Source organism: Alosa alosa, chromosome 6 (genome assembly GCF_017589495.1).
Source record: "Alosa alosa isolate M-15738 ecotype Scorff River chromosome 6, AALO_Geno_1.1, whole genome shotgun sequence".
In the NCBI taxonomy this organism is placed as follows: Eukaryota; Metazoa; Chordata; class Actinopteri; order Clupeiformes; family Clupeidae; genus Alosa; species Alosa alosa.
The window spans coordinates 28,703,127-28,723,126 of record NC_063194.1 but is presented as its reverse complement, the minus strand read 5'-3'; the positions used below and the strand labels follow the sequence as shown (position 1 = coordinate 28,723,126).

General features: G+C 43.9%; 1 protein-coding gene across 1 annotated transcript in view; it reads right to left on the bottom strand.

The window, feature by feature from the left end:
* grin2cb (glutamate receptor, ionotropic, N-methyl D-aspartate 2Cb) overlaps positions 1 to 20,000 on the bottom strand; it is a 60,742-nt gene that overhangs the window by 11,335 nt on the left and 29,407 nt on the right. The window contains exons 6-8 of the mRNA XM_048247024.1: positions 5,937 to 6,105; positions 2,134 to 2,287; positions 1,595 to 1,720 (exon numbers count right to left, since the gene is read on the bottom strand). Of these exons, the coding sequence (XP_048102981.1) occupies positions 1,595 to 1,720; positions 2,134 to 2,287; positions 5,937 to 6,105 (449 nt within the window). The remainder of the gene's footprint in view (positions 1 to 1,594; positions 1,721 to 2,133; positions 2,288 to 5,936; positions 6,106 to 20,000) is intronic.

Sequence of the window (20,000 nt, the reverse complement as noted above, 5' to 3'; positions counted from 1 at the left end):
ACATTATCCTGTATATAAATTATTTTCATGTGTCCACTTAGCAGATACTTTTATTACTCACAGTCATATACTGCACAAATACAGTGTCATTTATCAATATATGGGTTCCATGGGTAATATTCCGTACTACTACCATGGAGAGGAGAAAAACACTCTTTTTGTTCTTTTGGTCATGCAGCTTGCTGACCCTGTGTAGATCCAGAACCGGCCATAAGTGTAGTGCGTGGGAGGCCGATGAAGAATAGATGCCATGTGAGTGTGTATCTGTGTGTATCTGTGTGTTGTGTGTTGGTTTATTTCTGTCTACAGGCAGTGACAAAAGAAACAGCCTCATCTGATCTAGACTGTGATGCCGAGTGGAGACGCGGTGTTCATGAGCAGGAGGTCAGTGTCTGGTTTAGGCCCAGTCAGAAGAGGTTTATTCAATCCAGTTGGTTCAGGTTCTAACCCAGTTGGGAACTCAGGTTCTGACCCAGTCGGGAACTTCTGGTTCTAATCCAGTTGAGAACTCAGGTTCTGACCCAGTCGAGATCTCTGATTCTGACCCAGTTGGCAGCAGGCGCTGGAGTTTAGACCCCTGGACTCTGTTCAGGTCCAGTCTGGTACTGATCCAGTCGAGACCTCTGGTTTTGACCCAATCAGGGAGCAGGCTCTGCAGTTCAGACCCAGGATTCTGGAAGGAACTGTGTTCTGATGCAGGCTGCATTCCAGACCTGGCTTGGAGTCTGGTGGACTTGGCAGTCTTACTAACACGGAGCTGGAATGGTTGCAATTTTTGAGCTCAACACACAAACACAAACACACACACACACACACACAGACACACACCCGCACACACACACACACACACACACACACACACACACACACACAGACACACACACACACACACAGACACAGACACACACACACACACACACACACAGCGTGCTCACACTTAGTAGAAAAGAACAGCTGCCCTATTCGACCACAGAACTGGTTTATTAGCGGTAACCTTTAACTAGCGAGGCCGCTATAGCATTTCAAGTGTGTGTAATATGTCTTTCAATAACACCCCTCACCTCTTGTGATTGTGTTTCTTATGGACTGTCATAATGATGCTGCTTGTAGACGCACTCTTGGAAATGGGCTCTATTAAATTCAGTGGCAGCAGAATAAGATGTATTGAGTCTTCTCCAAATGAGCTACAAAGCCTATTTCAAAGCGTGCACCCAGGTCTGCTATTTTGTCCTGCCTGCACGACCTAAATGACGCCCCCCCCACACACACACCATAACGCCACTATTGGCTTTCCACTGGGTCACAGACAGGGAAACAGAGACCAGGCCATCAATTTGAGTCAAATTAGTTAAGCGACAAACATTAATTAAAATGGGGGAAAGGACCTTTTCAGCTGGTTGCGGCTGTCACAGGGCTATATGCAGATTGATTAAGCCAGCCCAGCCGGAGCACTACCCACAGAATCTTCCAGATAAAGGAGAGGAAGGAGCTTGTTAAAGGGAGGTGTGTGTGTATGTGTGTGTGTGTGTGTGTGTGTGTGTGTGTGTGTGTGTGTGTGTGTGTGTGTGTGTGTGTGTGTGCGTATCTTCCTCACCTTTGGCACTGACAAGGCTGCGGTTGTAGCCCACAGGACTGAAGTACTCGAAGACGTAGACAGTGATGGCCACAACGGTCAGGCACATGACGAACATCATCACCCACACTGCCGGACTGTAGGGCTCTGAGAGACACAGAGAAGACTACACCGTTACACTGGCACGCACTCATAACACTGATATAACCATGTTATAAACAGGTTGTAACCATGTCTTACGTGAGGAAACACTAATCTCATCTCTAATCGCTAATCTCTAGGTTATGTAATCTAATGTTTGAAATGGATAAATTATGTTCAGATTTGTCTTTTTATCAAAATTAGCCTACATGATATGACAAAATATATTTTTTCATTTTGTACAGCACTTTAGTCAGTAAAATCTATGTTTGCATGTGCTTTATAAATACATTTTACTTACTTACTTATATTACTATTAAGCCATAAATTTAGTAAACATTGTGTGAAACCATGTGTGAACTACTGGATGTCAGGGTTGTGGGAACCATGGTGACAGAGAGGAAAGGCAAGTCTCTCACCAAGGAAAGCAGACGGGGACACTGTTCCGTTGCTACGGGCAACCATCACACTGATGCCCGTCTCCACGAAGGGCACGGAGAAGTCGATGATCTCGGAGCGCTCCTCGTTTATGGTGAGGGAACCGATGGCCATGTCTGCCCGCTTATAGAACACCTGAGACAAGAAGTGATCATTTCAATTAAAAGGAAAATTCCGGTATTTAGCACTTTGAGTCCCTTTTTTTTTTGAACTCCACGAACCACTCGGTGAGTTGCACAGTTTTGAAAACGAACGTTAAGGGTTGTTTTAGGACATGTTTGAGTAGCCTACAGTATGCCTGTTGGCAGCCACCCTGAGCAGTCAAAGGCGATTCAAAACGAGTCTGAAAAGAGTCAGTATGTTCTAAGTGGATCCTCAAGTTGCCTATCATGGCAAAACCACACCACTGAGCACCTTGCATGAGCCGAGAGGTTGTTTCCATGGCTACTGCTAGAGGTGTTACAAGATGGCAAGAAGGCAAGAAGTTCACTCTCAGACATACATGAAAATGCTCTAAAAAGGTTCATTCCCAGGCAAACATAAACATGCTCTAAATGTTCTGTGTCCTTTTGAAGCATGCAATGCCCCAGTGGCGTTTCCATAAGTGAAAATTAGTGCTTTAGTGTGTGTGCGTGTGTGTGTGCGTGTGTGCATGCGTGTATGTGTGTGTGTGTATGTGTGTGTGTGCATGTGTGTGCGTGCATGCGTGTATGTGTGTGTGTGTGTGTGTGCGTGCGTGCGTGTATGTGTATGTGTGTGTGTGTGCGTGCGTGCACATGTGGGTGTCTGGCTCACGGTATGTGTGTTTCTTTCTGCGGGCATCTGAATTCTGAAGAGCCCTCTCTGAGCCTGGAGCTGTTTTTGTCAGCTGCGCCTTTGGATCTCTCTCTCTCTCTCTCCCTCTCTCCCTCTTTCTCTCTCTCTCTCTCCCTCTCTCCCTCTTTCTCTCTCTCTCTCACACACAGACACTCACATTCACACACACTCTTTTACACACATACACAAAGTGACTGCTGCCTTTGGGGCCAGCTGTGAGACACTCCTAACCAATCAGATGAGAGCCCTTCCACTCAGCAGGCGGGCAGGCAGGAAGAAGTGGGTGAAGATGGCCTAAACTGCCGAGTCACTCTAAGTGAAGAAGTCCTGAACTGCCGAGTCACTCTAAGTGAAGAGGTCCTGAACTGCCGAGTCACTGAACTGCCGAGTCACTCTAAGTGAAGATGTCCTAAACTGCCGAGTCACTCTAAGTGAAGATGTCCTAAACTGCCGAGTCACTCTAAGTGAAGATGTCCTAAACTGCCGAGTCACTCTAAGTGAAGAAGTCCTGAACTGCCGAGTCACTGAACTGCCGAGTCACTCTAAGTGAAGAGGTCCTGAACTGCCGAGTCACTCTAAGTGCTCGGGGGGAAAGGCGGGTAGTCACAGCTAGAAATGATTATCAAGCATCTCACTTTTATGTGGCCTGCACTTGGAGCTAGAACTTGGCAACTGCTCAGAGTAATTATCAAGCATTTGCCATTTATGAATGTTGCTTCCATTCATTCAAGTCAATATGAAGAGACAGCAGCTGCTTTGGAAGCTAAACTGAGCCCGATGAGGGAAGGGCTGACTGATCCTAAAAATAAAAGGGGTAGGTCTAGGGTTGGGTATCGTTTGGGTTTTATCCGATACCGGTGCTAAATCAATACTTTTAAAACGGTGCCGGTGCCGAAACGGTGCCTGAACCGGTACTTTGTTTTTAAAATGTTTTAAATTAAAATGGTCTAAAGCATGAATTGCTTTTTTTTATTGATAAGACAAATTTGAACATGAACTGTTATATTCAATTTGCTGATGGTTTCATAGCCTCTTTGACAGCTCAGTGACATCAGGTATGTAACCTACATATTTATGTTTTTGTCAGCTAACTTTTAACATGATCTTCATATTCATTGTGATGCTATATGGGCCTGATGCACATGAAAGATTAATATCATGCCATTATGTTGTTTAGAACACACCGTGAAATAAAGTTTTCACCTTACAACTTTGCTGATAACATTTCAAATAAATGCCAGTTAGCGCAGTAGCAAAGATATTGTGTAACTATAGGCTACTGTTGATGTTGTTTCATAGCCTTTTGCTTGTGTGTAGTTAGGCCCACTGCTAGATTTTGACAGGAGCTTGTGATATCGCTTAAGTAAGCTACTTGGGCTCACGCAAGCTGTCCACTCGCCTATGTGGTGCATCCAGTGTTTATGTTAGCTAACTGTATCTGGATGTGTTGCTATCAGAGCAAGATGGCTCGGTCAACTATCTGCACCTCACCATCTCACCACAGGGGTCCCCCAGGGCTCAGTGCTGGGCCCCCTCCTCTTTGCTATCTACACCACCTCCTTGGGACAGATTATCCGTTCGCACGGCTTCTCATACCACTGCTATGCAGACGACACACAGCTCTATCTGTCCTTTCCACCTGATGACCCCCTGGTTTCAGCACGGATCTCGGATTGCCTTTCAGACATAGCTACATGGATGAAGGCACACCACCTCCAGCTGAACCTCTCAAAGACTGAACTGCTGGTCATCCCAGCTAAACCTACCATACACCACGACATCAACATCAAATTTGACTCCCTGTCTGTTTCACCGACCAGGACTGCAAGAAATCTAGGAGTTGTTCTCGACAACCAACTAAACTTCTCAGATCATGTTGCCTCAGTCGCCCGGTCATGCCGCTTTCGCACTCTACAACATAATGGAAAATCAGGACTTACTTGACTCAAGATGCTACCCAACTTCTGGTTCAGGCAATAGTCATCTCACGACTCGACTACTGCAATGCCCTCCTGACAGGTCTCCCAGCCTGCGCGCAGTGAAACCACTTCAGATGATCCAGAACGTGGCGGCGCGCCTGGTCTACAACCAACCCAAAAGGGCACATGTTACCCCGCTGCTCATCCAGCTACACTGGCTACCTATGGCAGCCTGCATCAAATTCAAGTCTCTAACGCTTGCCTACAAAGTAGTCTCCGGTTCTGCTCCCACCTACTTGAATGCCCTCATACAGACTTACACTACCTCCAGACCGCTGCGCCCTCTGACGAATCCACGCCTAGCTCTACCACCGCACGCTCAAGCCAATCCAAACTTTTCTCATCTGTTGTTCCTCGTTGGTGGAACACACTGCCAGTTCCTACAAGGGCAGGGACATCCTTTTCCACTTTTAAAGAGAACATCTACTCTCATAGCAACACTTACAACAAGTCTTACTGATCCTAGCACTCACCAGCCGTTAAACTGACAAGTAACTGTTAAAATACAGCACTCACCGACGCACTTATTCTTACTGTCGTTTGAACTGTCCTAAAATTGTGAGAATTGTTCTAAAACTTACTGTTTACCATGTTGTTAGTCGCTTTGGTTAAAAAAGCGTCAGCCAAATGTAATGTAATGTAATGTAATGTAATGTAAAGACGTTAGAGATGGTGCATGACATGCAGTGATGCCTCGTATGAAAAAATAAAATAAAAATACGCTATTTAAGCACCGAAATGAGGCACCGAAATCCACGTTGTTATTCGATGCAGTTACTACCGTTTGCGTCGGCATTATTGTGAATATGTGTGGGTGTCTTGTATCCTTGAGTGTGCTCTCTCCTTGCGCGTATGTCTGTATATATGCATGACTGTGCTTGTGTGTGCGTGTGTGTGTGTGTGTGATTAAGGTATGTGTGTGTGTATGTGTGAGAGAGAAAAACCAAAGGAGAGAGAGAGAGAGATAGAGAGAGAGAGAGAGAGCTCACCTCTCCAATCATGCCATTCCAGACCCCTCGCACCAATTTCCCGTGTTTTCCGTTGGTGACCAGGTAGAGGTCGTAGGAGAACTTGATGGTGCGGGAGAGCTTCTTCAGGATGTCGATGCAGAAGCCCTTACAGCACAGCTTAGTGTAGGGCTCCGTGTGACCTGCGATGCTGGAGGAGGCAGAGGAGGAAGAGGAAGGAGAGGTGGTGGGTGTTAGAGTGGGATCAGGACCCATCATAGGGGCAAAACAGAGCAAACAGAGGCAAACATGTTTTTCAATCAAGTTTCTAGGCAAGTTTTAGACGACAACAAAAACGATGCAACCGGTGATGTTTTTCTGCGTTTGACCCCGTCATTTAGACGCAAACGGAGGTTAGGTTTTGCATCTAAACAGGTACAAATGGAGATTTATGTGATAAGGCGGAGATTTTTAGTCAGTTCAAAAGAGAAAGAGGAAGTGATTCGTTGCTGTTGTTGATATTTTTGGGATTCTGATTGGCTAACATGGGCTTGAGCTTCTCGGTACACTGCCTTGTACAGGTATGCTCTTGAAGGCATATACCCGGGTTAGTGTAAAGAAAACTGACAGGTGTGCACGATGTTATTTTTGAAAACCGAGAGGGTGAAATGTTTGTTTATGAAAATAGCCGGCCACGTGTAAACATAGCATTAAATTAAATTGAAAAAAATGTTGGGGAGCAAAAAATCCAAATTGTTTACAGAAAAAATCTGGCAATTTTTCCACAGAGTACCAACTACTGTCGGTAGGCCTACGGAAAAAAAAGAGAAAAGGGTTTTACCAGCTCAAGTTGCTACAGTCAACAGCTGAGGCCATGAACATGGGGACTCACGAACAACGCCTGATTTCTCCTTAAGTGTACAAATTCCAAATTGTTAAGTGTAACCAGTGAATCTTAGTCCAGTGTCCAGTGTTTGTTTGCTGAAAACTACGACAAGTATGTGTGTGTGTCTTCAAATGTTTGTAGTGAACAGGCATATGAAAAAGCTGTTTGAGATTGTTAGTGAATGTTTGCCTTTATTTGCCATTTTGCTCAACCCTCTCATCCTCTGATCCCTGTACAATGTAGGTCAGACTCGGCACAGATACCGTGGACCAAGTGTGTGTGTGTGTGTGTGTGTGTGTCTGTGTGAATCAGCCACTCTCTTAATCACTTCAGCTAAAAAGCATCTAAACATTTTAGGACAGGAGTGAGACAAGTGTACTTAATTGGCCTAAAAGTACCCTTCATCCTGAACTTGTAAAACCTGAGAGTGTGAATTTAAAGTGTGTGTGTGAGTGTCTCTCTCTCTCTCTCTCTGTGTGTGTGTGTGTGTATGTGTGAAGACTTCAGGGTATGATTAAAGACTTGATGGAGTATGTTTGTGTGTCTGTGTGTGTGTGTGTGAATACACCCTCCCATGAGACCTTTAACAAGCTCTTAAAGTCCTTCTCTAACCCTCTGAGAAACCACCACACACACACACACACACAGACCAAGCTCTTAAAAGCCTTCTCTGACCCCCTGAGCTCTGAGACCTGAAGATCACATAACCACCACCACAATGCCCTCCCACACACAGCATCCAATACACATCAGTCAGCAGTGTCAGTATGCCAGTAAGAACACACACACACGCACATACACACACACACACACACACACACATTTCTTGAATTTCCCCTGGGGATCAATAAAGTATCTATCTATCTATCTATCTACACACACACACACACACACATACACACACACATACAGAGACCTATCCTTCTATCCATATATAGACCTATTCTGCTCTTCATGAATGTCAGACCATACTCAATTTGGCAATGAAGGGCAGTACTGACACACACACACACACACACACACACACACACACACACACACACTAGAGCTCAGGAAGTATGATTACAGAATGCAATACTTACCCCCTCACCACAGGCTAAATCACAAACACAAGCACACACACACAGTCACACACACCCCCACAACCCTCTCGACGGCAGCCCCTCCCTGCCCAGACCTTCTGTGTAATGAGGTGTGTGTGTGTGTCCACGGCAAAGAGGAACAGATGAAGTGATGAAGAGAAGGGATGAGTCTGCTCCTCTTGAGCGAGCAAACACACACACACACACACACTATCCTCTGCTCCCCCAAGCCACTTGCACATGGCCATGGGCTTGTGGTTAAGTGAGCAGTGAACTGGAGCCTGGTTGACTAATCTGTGTGTGTGTGTGTGTGTGTGTGTATGTCTGAGTGTGTGTGTGTTCTGATGTGTGTGTGTACTTATATCTGTTTATGTGTCATTGAGTGTGTTAAGAGGTAAGAGAGTATTTCACGGGACAACGGATGACTGTGTCAGGGATAAGTGTGTGTCTGTGTGCGTGTGCGTGTTCCCTGGACAACAGATGAAGGCACCATCAGGCTGTTTAATGGATCCACACTTTACCCTGGCCAGATATGCTGCAGCCTCGGGCACTAAGGTGTGTGTGTGACAAAGAGAGAGAGAGAGACAAAGACCAATTTCTCCAATTTCTCTGGTCTTAGAGAGACTATGTGTGTGTGTGTGTGTGTGTGTGTGTGTGTGTGTGTGTGTGTGTGACGGCCCACTGGACATGTTTTCTGTTCTCCTGTCACGTTCTCCTCTTGTTTGGGCTCAGGTGTGTTTGGAGGCGGTGCTAATGGCTGATGAGACTCTCTGCACAGGTGTCTCCAAGAGTCCTAACGGCTGCGTCGTTTCTTTCAGGAGACTCATTTCCAATTTTGAGATTTGGACAATCAACACACTTGGATCTTGTTTGTATCTTAACGCATCTATTGGTTTGTATCTTATCTATTGGTTTGTATCTTAACGCATCACCTACCTCACTTTGTTTGCTGCCTTTTTTTGGGAGTCGTAACAGTGTGTGTGTGTGTGTGTGTGTGTGTGTACAGTATATGTGTGTGTGCAGTTGTGTGTGTATGTGTGTGTGCGTGATTGTGTGTGTATGTGTGTTAGAGTGTGGCTACCCGACCCGAGCCCGATGGGACCAACGGGACCCGACGTGTCGGGTCAGATTCGGTCAAATATTTAGAAATTATAGTCGGGTTCAGTTCAGGTTCGGACGCATGGGGGCAATATGCATGGCAAGCGTTACATTTAAAATAGGTTATTATGTTGGTCTGCTTCACATGATGCAAATGTTTGGTTTTTGAGAATAAAATAAAATGTAAAAAATAACAGCTGTATACCAGATTTGTTGTTACACGATGTAGCCGTGACAACGCATGTGCATTTCAGGCGGCCCGTGCAGGGTGACGTCAAAAAAAAAAGTAGCAAGCAAGCAATGATATAGCCAAGCAATGATATAGCCAAGCAATGATATAGCCAAGCAATGAAGTAGCAGGGAATTCACCTGGAATCGTCGACTACGCTATACACAATGTGCAAATTAAATTTGCTGCCACAAGGGTAGGCTATGGTAAAGCCATAGGCTACCGTTATAAGGTCGTCTCGTTCAATTGGAGGAGGATTTCCTTCAGTTGTCCTAATTAACATTGATGTTGCATATGGATCAGTGACTGTTTCAAAGACTGTTGCAGTTCATTTCAAGACTTTTCGTGTGACCTGCGTGTGTCCAGGCTCATCTGATTCTGTAGACATTTGAACTCCTTTTGTTGTTTGCTCCGTTTAATGGGCTAAAGACAGGCTATCCACAAACGTGAACGTTTAATCACTAGCATGGCAATAACTGAGGCATCATCTGCGTCGGGCTCGGGTCGGGTTCGGACATAAAAATGAAAATGCCTGTCGGGTTCGGGTCGCGTTCGGATGCAACTCTGTCGGACGCGGGCCGGGTTCGGATAGAAATTTGCGGCCCGAACCGCACTCTAATGTGTGTGTGTGTGTGTGAGTCAGAGCCTTGACTGTGAGGCGGTTCAGAGCTATGGGTCTGCCCAGGCAGCAGCTGGTCCTGGTGCTGATCCACTAGTCCAGTACCAGATCAGGACCGGACCTGTGCCACATCACGGCCGAAGTTACCCGGGTTAGCCAGTTCCTCACATCGTAGTACAGCCCTCAAGGCCAAACCCGTGCCACACCAGGGCCAAACCCGTGCCACATCAGGGCCAAACCTGTGCCACACCAGGGCCAAACCTGTGCTAGAACCAGGCCAGACAATGCTCCAAAAGCCTCTGCCCTGAGGGGTGTGGTGTGTTGTTGCCGTAGTGATGTATTAACAGAAGAGAGTCCCAGCCCAGGCGTCTCTGTTTTCCACTGGGCCCAGAGACCTGTCTGGAAGACTAATGCAGAGGACCGCCAAGACAAAACAAGCAACAAAGACTTACACACACACACATACACACACGCGCACACACACACACACACACCGGGCACACTCACCAAACTCACGCACACACAGTGGAATGCATTGATCTAGCAGAGCCGGAATCAGAGCCAACCATCCCTGTGGATATTACAGAGAGTTTTCAGATGAACAGACACACACACACACACACACACACACACAGACACAAATAGACAAGCTCAGAGTTAGCATACATCAACCAGACAGATCCTTTTTCTGGCAAATCCCGCCAGAATGTGAGATTGTATCGGACGGACGTTCAATTGTCATTAGGCTGGAAACGTGGCGTCTTCAGTCACCATTAGTGACTGTCAGATGAATCAGGCAGTTCTCAATAGGACTACATTCCATCTCACACCCCTACAACACCGGTGTCAGGAGACGCTGTCCTCAATTCAGCTTTAGATATGGGTTAGGAGCCAACAGACAGCATCAGAGAAGAGTTTTTATGCAGACACACACACACACACCTTTCGCCTTTCCACCACCTCCTTGACACAGAACAGTGAACCTTTTGAGGGGGTTGTGTATGTACCTATTTGAACAAGAAAACATTTATATATATCAGCCTCCTCTACTTAGTGGTGTGTGTGTGTGTGTGTTAGCGTTAGTTAGCGCAGCGTTCCTGACAGCCTCCCCATAAGCGTCATCATTAGCGCTATTGATTACAGGGCCCTGCGTCGCTGTCACAGCCGTCCCACATGGCTGGGGTGTGTGTGTGTGTGTGTGTACACGTTTTCCCCCTGAGGTTCTGTCTCATAATGAGTGTGTCTGAGACGTCCCCACAGCACCGGCTGCCAGTGTTGCCGAGCGCGCTGTCACGATGAGCTGATCAGGGGTGATAAGCGTTGCGCCGCGTAACTCTGCTCATCGGAGGATACACTACCAGATGGAGGAAAGTTCCTCTGCCTTCTGAAAAAGAGAGGCTTCCAGGGAAGATGCCGCCAAAACCATTATTTATTTTACTATGAGATGCTTACAACAACCTGCCTCAGAGAAGACATTAGTTGATACCGCTGAGGGATTATTCATTATTGCACAGAGAGAGGGGAATTAACTACAAGCAGTTTCACAAGGAGTTCCTTCATTGAACTCCTATGGTTTAGAATTCTTACATCATGCAATGCAATGTTATGACATTTTAAAGAGCACAGAATGTGCTGTTTGCTCTCATTTACTAAATCAGCTATCCTCATTCCTGGAGCACTATCCTCAGGTGTTTTGGCTATGGAGGACAAACATAACTTCTATAAACAGGTCACCAGACAAACAAAATGCTTCAAACATACACTCCTGTCATTAGCTTCCACATGACAGATGAACATCACTTGCTCTGCCATCAGTACGCTTAGCCCAATCCAAACTTTTCTCATCCATTGTTCCTCGTTGGTGGAATGCACTACCAATTCCTACTAGAACAGGGACATCCCCTTATATCTTCAAGAAACTGAAGACCCAGCTCTTTAGAGAACATCTCCTCTCATAGCACTGCTTACAACTAGTCTTGCGGATCCTAGCACTTACCACCTGACTAGAACTGACACTCGACTGTTTAAAAATGGCAGTCACTGGTGCACTTAGTCTTATTGTACTCTACCTTTTTTTAAATTGTCCTAGAATTGTTCAAAGAATTGCTTTAAAAAGCTTAAACTGTTTACCATGTTGTTAGTCGCTTTGGTTAAAAATGTGTCAGCCAAATGTAATGTAATGTAATGTAATGTGATGTAAGTGTCTATCAACACAACATGTAAGTCTTTCTAGTCGTGGCTCATGCAAATAGTGATGTGAACTATTAAAACCAATAGTGACCTTTCTCCAACACCAAATAGGAAGGGGCAAAGTAGGTGACAGCTGTAGCAAGGGACCTGATGAAACCCATGAATATAATAATTTGTTATTTTGTTTCTTATACATCATTAGTCAGCTCTTCCACGTGACAGAACAACTCTATATCGGTTAGGGATGTCACACATGAAACAATGCTGCAGAAACACGAAAATATGACTTTGAGTTTAGTAGGCTATCATTTCAGTTCCTGTTTATCTATTGCACAATGGGTAATAATTTAAAGAAATCTAGTTGCAGTCTTGTAAATAGTGACCCTGCAAGATCCCTAGTCATTGCCAGAGGCAGACAGAGTACACAGCTTCATTACTTGAGTAAAAGTACAGATACCCTTTGCTAAATTTTACTTAAGTACAAGTAAGGGTACAACAGTCAAGTGTCTACTTAAGTAAAAGTACTGAAGTACTGGTTTTTAAAAGTACTTGAGGATCAAGAGTACAAGAGTAGCCTACATTTTCTAAATATTGCATTACAACTGCCACAGTGCTTACATTTATGTACAGAAACGTCCTACATGGAGTTATGAAAAATGTTAATGTTAATACCTTGGAGAATGTAAAAGGAATTAAAAGTAAAATCAAGTCATTTTCATCTTTTTACCATTGGACACATTCCCGAGATGGACCTGTTGCGTCTTCATCCATTGTTTCGCCCATGGTTTCGTCTCTTATCTAAATCTGACCATGGAATTGACTTTGGCGGAAAGCTGAAGGTGATTGCTGATAGGCTGTCCCAATCAGTGGCGCCTGCATAATCCAATCACGTTTGAGAGGGAAACAACAAATTGAGGGTTTCCGAGATTTTTCTTTCTTTTTAGAAGTAGTAACGGGTACTCACGGTTATGGATAGAAATAGAAGAGTACAATATTTGCCTCTCAAATGTACTTGAGTAAAGTCATGAGTACTCCCCAAAAAAGATACTCGAGTAAAGTACAGATCCCTCAAAATTGTACTCAAGTACTGTACTCAAGTAAATGTACTCCGTTACTGTCCGACTCTGGTCATTGCAAAATCATAGTCTGTGACTTAAAACTCTACTAGCCTAGGCTACTTGTCTTTAGATGTGAGAGGGTCTGAGACTATAGTCTTTCAAAAATCTTTTCTAAATCTTTGCAAATCTGTCAGTGTAAGGAGGGCTTAAGGAGAGCTTGGATGAGCTTATGGCTGGAAGAACTTGATTAAGACACTGCCATGCAGGAAGCTTGAGGTGGTGATGATAGCAGACCTATGCCCTCCTTACACTGAAAGACTGCAAAGATTTGGAAAGATTTTTGAAAGACTACAGTGTCAGACCCTCTCACATCTAAAGACAAGTGATAGAGTTGTTGAGTCACAGACTATGATTTTGCAACAACTAGGGATCATGCAGGGTCATTATTTACAGTACAAGACTGCTACTAGATTCCTTTACATTATTTCCATCGTGCACTACATATCAACAGGAACTCCTAGCCTACTCATTTTTGCAAGTCATATTTTCGTGTTTCTGCAGCATTGTTTCATGTGTGACATCCCTAACAGATATAGTATGTCTGATATATGTTCTGTCACGTGGAATAGCCGACTAATAATAAAATGAAATGAAATAACAAATAATCATATAGGCTACAGCTGTCGCCTACTTTGCCCCTTCCTGTTTGGTGTTGGAGAGAGGTCACTTCCTGTTTGGTGTTGGAGAGAAGTCACTATTGGTTTTTATATTGTTCACGTCACTATTTGCATGAGCCACGACTAAAAAGACTTGCGATGTTTGATATTGTCGTAATGGCAAAACTAGACAAAGCCTGACTCCGACTGACTTAAAACCGTTAAGATTGGCACCTTACACTAAACGATCTAGTTGACGGGAGCGCGCCGCGATTCCAGTACAACTCCCATGATTTCTGTCCGACTTTGGAAATGTAGTCGCCGACTGTGAAAACAGACCAAAATCGTACAATGCAAGGCTGGCTTTAGAGACTAGCAGGAAGCAGGCAGCAGACTCCCTGTTGTACCATTGTGTCCCTCAGCAAAGCACTTGACCCCAAGTTGATTCCTGCAATTGGTCTCTGTATGTTGTATTGGTTAAATAAATAAATAACTAAAACAATGTTATTTTGAACTCAAGTGTGTCAATCAAGTGTGTCAATCCTGATCTCACTCTATCGTGTTGTCCTAGAAAGGGGCTTGTTTTTGACATTTGCGTTCACGTTGAGCTTAACTTTGTGTTGTTTTTGACATTTGCGTTCACGTTGAGCTTAACTTTGTGTTGTTTTTTGACATTTTATTCACGTTGAGCTTAACTTTGTGCTGTTTCATTCTTTCTTTCTTTCCTTCTCTCCCTGTCAGAGGTTTCTGTTTGTTTGAAGGCCTGCGAGGTGGCACACTAATCCAGTCTCCCAGCATTTCTCTCTCTCTCTCTCTCTCTCTCTCTCTCTCTCTCTCTCTCTCTCCTCCAGTCTCCCAGCATTTCTCTGTCTCTCTCTCTCTCTCTCTCTCTCTGTCTCTCTCTCTCTGTCTCACACACCCACACACACTTTCTCTCTCTGGTGTTTGGTTGGCTTTGTGACATGTTAACCTGGTGCCTCTCCCTGTCTTTCTGTGTGTGTGTGTGTGTGTGTGTGTGTGTGTGTGTGTGTGTGTAAAAGTTTGTGTTTGTTTTGGAGTCTAGCCCACTGGCAGCGCGGATGGAGTCTGAGGATTTGCATGTTTAAACAGCGACAGACGGCCGAATCTAAATGACTGGAGCTCATGAAATATTGAAAACTTGAGACTGACCTACACTGGGACTGGGTCTGAAGGCCTCAAGACTCTTAGAACGATGTGTCAATTCATGTGGACACAAGCGCTGTCACCCCTTCTGCTGCTGAAACACAGCAAACAATACAAAAATCTCCCACTTAAGACACGACTCCCACCAGTCAAAATGGCGGTCGCTTAAGGCTTTCAAATGGGGAAATTGAGTGGTCTGGATGCTCCACGGTCACACACGTTTTGATTTTCAGAATTACTCCCTGGACATTAACACCCGGGTTTACACTTGTTTGGCAATAAATCTTGGTCAGCAGAGACACATGGCTGTGTACAGGCTCGGACTGGTAATCTGTACAACCGGGCAAATACCCGGTGGGCCGGTGACCTCCGGGAATTTTGTTTTTTTTCAAAGTTATTTAGCCTATTTGCGGCCCGTCATGTAGACCTAGGCTTAGCCTATAAATGCAGTTGCATCCATTTGGATTGGGGGGTGACAGGTCAATCATTTTGGCCTCTTCATGACAGGTTCAGTGTGTGTTACAGTCGCGCCCCCCTGCCCCACCCCTCAAGTGGATTTGTCCAAGCAGCCGCTTGGTTTGTGGGGAAATATAGCCTACGAGTCCATGCATGGTAGCCTAGGCTATATAAGTGCCCTCCGCTGGCTGGTGTTCACATCATCGCAGTTTAACCGTAAACAGCAATCAGAGGTGTCTAATTTTATTTCATAAATATATTGTTTTATAGGCGTAAGTTGCATGCGCCGCGAAGAGCTTCCATTTACTGCACCGTGTAGGCTACTGTAGTGCGGTTTGTCTGTCAACATAAAAAAAACTCCGGGTACCTACAATTTTTCGCACAACTTGGTGGAAAAAGTGTAGCACAGGTTAAAAAAAACCTATTCATGTTTGGACTCAAAAGGAACTTCAAAATATTTCCCATATAGTAGCCTTTTAGCTCCAACGACAGTGAAAGTGGAACTTGGAAAGTGGAAGTCTCTCCACCGAAAGTGTTACATTAGATGCACAATCAATCGCAAAGTCGATGCAGTAAAAAAGTATCAACTGGTAGGTTAGTAGCGAAGGTAGCCTAATTTTGCAAAATGTGATGGCGGCACACAAACTTGGGCAAAAACGTTTAGTATACACTTGTGGTGATAGCCTACAGTTAATGTGAATCGCTGACTATAACCAATGTAGAAGATTTGCACCAAATAGGCCTAAAGGCTGTGGTTGTGTTTCTACAACATGTTGGCACAAATTGTAATTTCTGTCAACTATGACGATCTCCATGCATGTTCAGTAGCCTATATTTTTCATTTAGTCAAGCAGTGACATGTGGTTTAATCAGCAAGTTACTTCAAAATCGTAATATATTATGTATTACTTATTACTGTCATTTCAAAGTAATTCATTACATTATAATATTACTGTCTCTGAATTGTAAGGTATTACACTACTATTGTATTACTTTTAAGTTACTTTTACCAAAATAGGTGCAGTGATGGCTCATGATGCAATACAAGGAACAATCATAGCCAGAATTTTGTTTAAAGAAGACAAAAGGTCAAAGTCTGGTCAATTGTTATAGAAATGCTGTAACTTTAGGCTTAGGCCTACTCATTAAAATCAACAGAGAGCCCACTACCTGTATATTGTAACCCAAAACTTAAAGACATGTCAAGATAGGCTACACAGTGCAGCTACTGGCCATTTTGGTGCCCTAACTGGTGAAATACAGTATTAACCTAAGTATGTCATCATATGGCCAACTATAAAGATGTAATCTGCCTGTTCCCAGGGATGGGTAGTATTTCTGAAACATGTAATATGTGTTTCAAATGCAAAATAGTATTTTGTCATTTGTATTTTATTGGGTTGAAGGAAATGGCTCTGTATTTTGTATCAAAATACTTTATTGGTGTGTATTTTTGTATTTTAAAAATACTGCAAAATACTAAATGTGAAAAACACAAAAAAAGTAGATACAGTACTACACACAGGTGTAATGAATAATTGGTAATTAGGCAACAATGGTTTATGTTTATCGCAATCAGCTAATGTGAGAACAGCTGTGTTCAACAACACTTACAGCTTTTCAGTGACGGCTTTTGCTGAAGCATCAGCCCTGGTCTGAAGCACTGGTGTGAAGTGGTACACAAGTAAAGATGAGCAAGTTGACCTGTGAAAGTTCACATAAGGACACTGACAAAGGTAACCATGTCCCATTGTCTCCATGCCAATCTTTAACAGAAAATGTCAGATATCTCAACCACAATGACATCAATAGATGGTAAGGTGTTGAGTTTGTTTGAATTCCCTTCCTTGTAGCATCCTTTTCTGCATTCCACAGTGGGGACAAGTTCACCTTGTTTAATTAAATAACAATTCTATTTCCTTATTAGCTGCATACTTGAGGTTGGAGATATTAAGGCACGTCAAGTCTCTCACATACTGGAACTTCAAGATACATAGCCGTATGATTTTCTTATTCAGTTCTGCACTGGACTTGAATTACGAATTTTGGCACAGATACACAATTAGGATTTTGGCCTATTGATTATAATGTGGTTAATTGAAAGCTCTGTCAGTCATTTGGATAAGCATCAGCTAGATGACTAAATGTAAATGTAAATTCTTGAATTATTCTTAATTTTGATCACACTACATGAACTTGCATATGGTATACGACAGGGGCCAAATTGATTTGTTTTTTACTATATAGTTTTAATAGGCTAAATGGCCAACACTGATTAAACCACATGTCACTGCTTGACTAAATGAAAAATATAGGCTGCTGAACATGCATGGAGATCGTCATAGTTGACAGAAATTACGATACTGATTATATACAGTAATAACCTATAGGTCCAAATCTAAATGTTTGGGTTCAGTTTATGAAGTGTTGCTACAGCATGATACTGTGTGTTTGTTATTTATGGGGGGAATCAGGGGGGAATTTTGGTATCGGGGATTTTGGTATCGGAGAAAATTGGGGCCTTTTTGTCCCAGTCCGACCCTGGCTGTGTATCCAAGGGTTACAGCTAGAGACATTGCTGACTACTTGTGTTTAGATTATGTTACTGCCAACATCATAGTCATTAGAACTGCCATGGTCTGGGATGCATCAGAAGGCACAGTACAAAAGGTATGTGGTCAAGTGCATCTCGTACATTTTAAAAACAAATGAAGAGTTTGGTTCCAAAACGCTATATTCTCCATTTTTATACATTTTCATAAATCTTTTTTGTTCGTTTGGAAATGTGGAAATGTAATTAGTTATTGCCATTTGATTTGTCTTTACTTAACCAAAACAACAGAACTGCAATTTTATTGATGTTACCTGAAATACACAATTAAATAACATGACTTTATTAATGTTTTTAAAAATGGAGATATAGCGTTTTGGAACTAAACTCTTCAAATGTAAATGGGCACAAAGATAAAGTCAGCAGTGGCATCACTACCGCAGGACACATTAGAAAATTCCCCCCCTCTTTTGAGTGTAATCACTCTGTGCCTAATGAGGGGGACCGAGCTGTGTGGGTGCTTTGCAGTCATATCACACAAGTTTGGAATTCCATCTAACTAGCTAACAGGTGTAGATGGAGTTTCATTTCAACTGTGATGCCAGTGTTACTCAATCTGCTCTTGAGCCATAGATAGGACACAATAGAAAACCTGTTGCCTCTGCCTTGGGAACTGTTGTTGTCTGTGTGATTGCCACCTAAAGTGTATACAAGTGTTGAGTTTTTCTCATCACCGTAACAATGGCATTAGCTGGCTCAGACACTGGCAAACTCTGGAGCGGATTCAGGTCAGAAGGGGCATGGCTCCTGATCAGAGATTCTCCACAGTCAGTAGGCAGTTGATCGTTCCACAACGAGAGCTAAACCCGTGGGCGCTCACATACCTGGTTTGAGGCTGTGTAGTTGGTGCTAATGGCCTTTTAGTTGTCTGTGTCCTCTCAGAGACACACCCTCCACCAGGCTTACCCAGTGCTCATATGCAGTCGCATCGATCACTGACATGGGGCTGCTCTCTGCTGTGGCGAGTAGCCTAGCGTTGAGCTATAGAGCATTTAATTACAGCTAACATCTGCTGTACAATAAACCAGTGGTCAAAACACACCATTAATCACGAGAGGGAGCTCTTCTGCTTCTTCATCGTCTGGCTAATGAAGAACATGGAGAGCAGGGGCAGCGGAGCACCAGGGCCAAGAGTGTCGGCCGAGAGCGCGCGGGTAAGATGCCCCGAGAGCACGAGAGCATGAATCTTCTTTAGTGGCGATCGATACACCCCCGCACTCTCTCTCTCTCTCACACAAACACACACACACACACACACACTAATGAATACACCAGCAGTGGCATTCAAATACCAGGATCATCACTAGAGTGCGTCTTGACCTCTGCACACACATACTCATACACACATATACACACGCACACACATACACACACACACACACACAATAATGAATAAGTAGCGGTCCTCAATTATGGTCATCTTTACAACAGTGTTTGTTAAGCTCCACACACATACACACACACACACACACACACACACACACACACACACACACACATACACACACACACACTCTAATGAATACATTAGCGATGGTGCCCAATTACCACCCCCATCATTACATTGTTTGTCGAGCTCTACAGTCTTTATAAGTGTTGGTCCACTCAGCATAGCACTTTCTATTTTATTTCATGTTATTGTTTTCAACAAAACCTCCAAGAGTCTCCAATGTGCCTATAATGGGCCACCCATGTATCGAAACTCATTTGAAGAGGTGTGGAGAGTGGCTGTGGCCTGTGTGGATAATTAACAGTTAATCGTTGGCCCCGTTGTGGTGTAATTCATCCAGTCGACATTGTTAGCCCAACAACATCAATTCACAGGCAGCACAAGACAACGATCACAATCAATCTAATTAATCTCTCCCAGCTGGTGATTAACATGCACACTCTCTTTCTCATCTGTGCAGGTGACTCATGCTCCCGCTCCTGATGGAAGATGGATTGCAGATACGGCAACATCAGATAAGCTATTGGAGGGTGTTAAGGTACTGTAGACCCCTTCACAGTCCACATCACAGAAAAGGTGTGCGCATGTTGGGGTCAGAAAGCTTTGC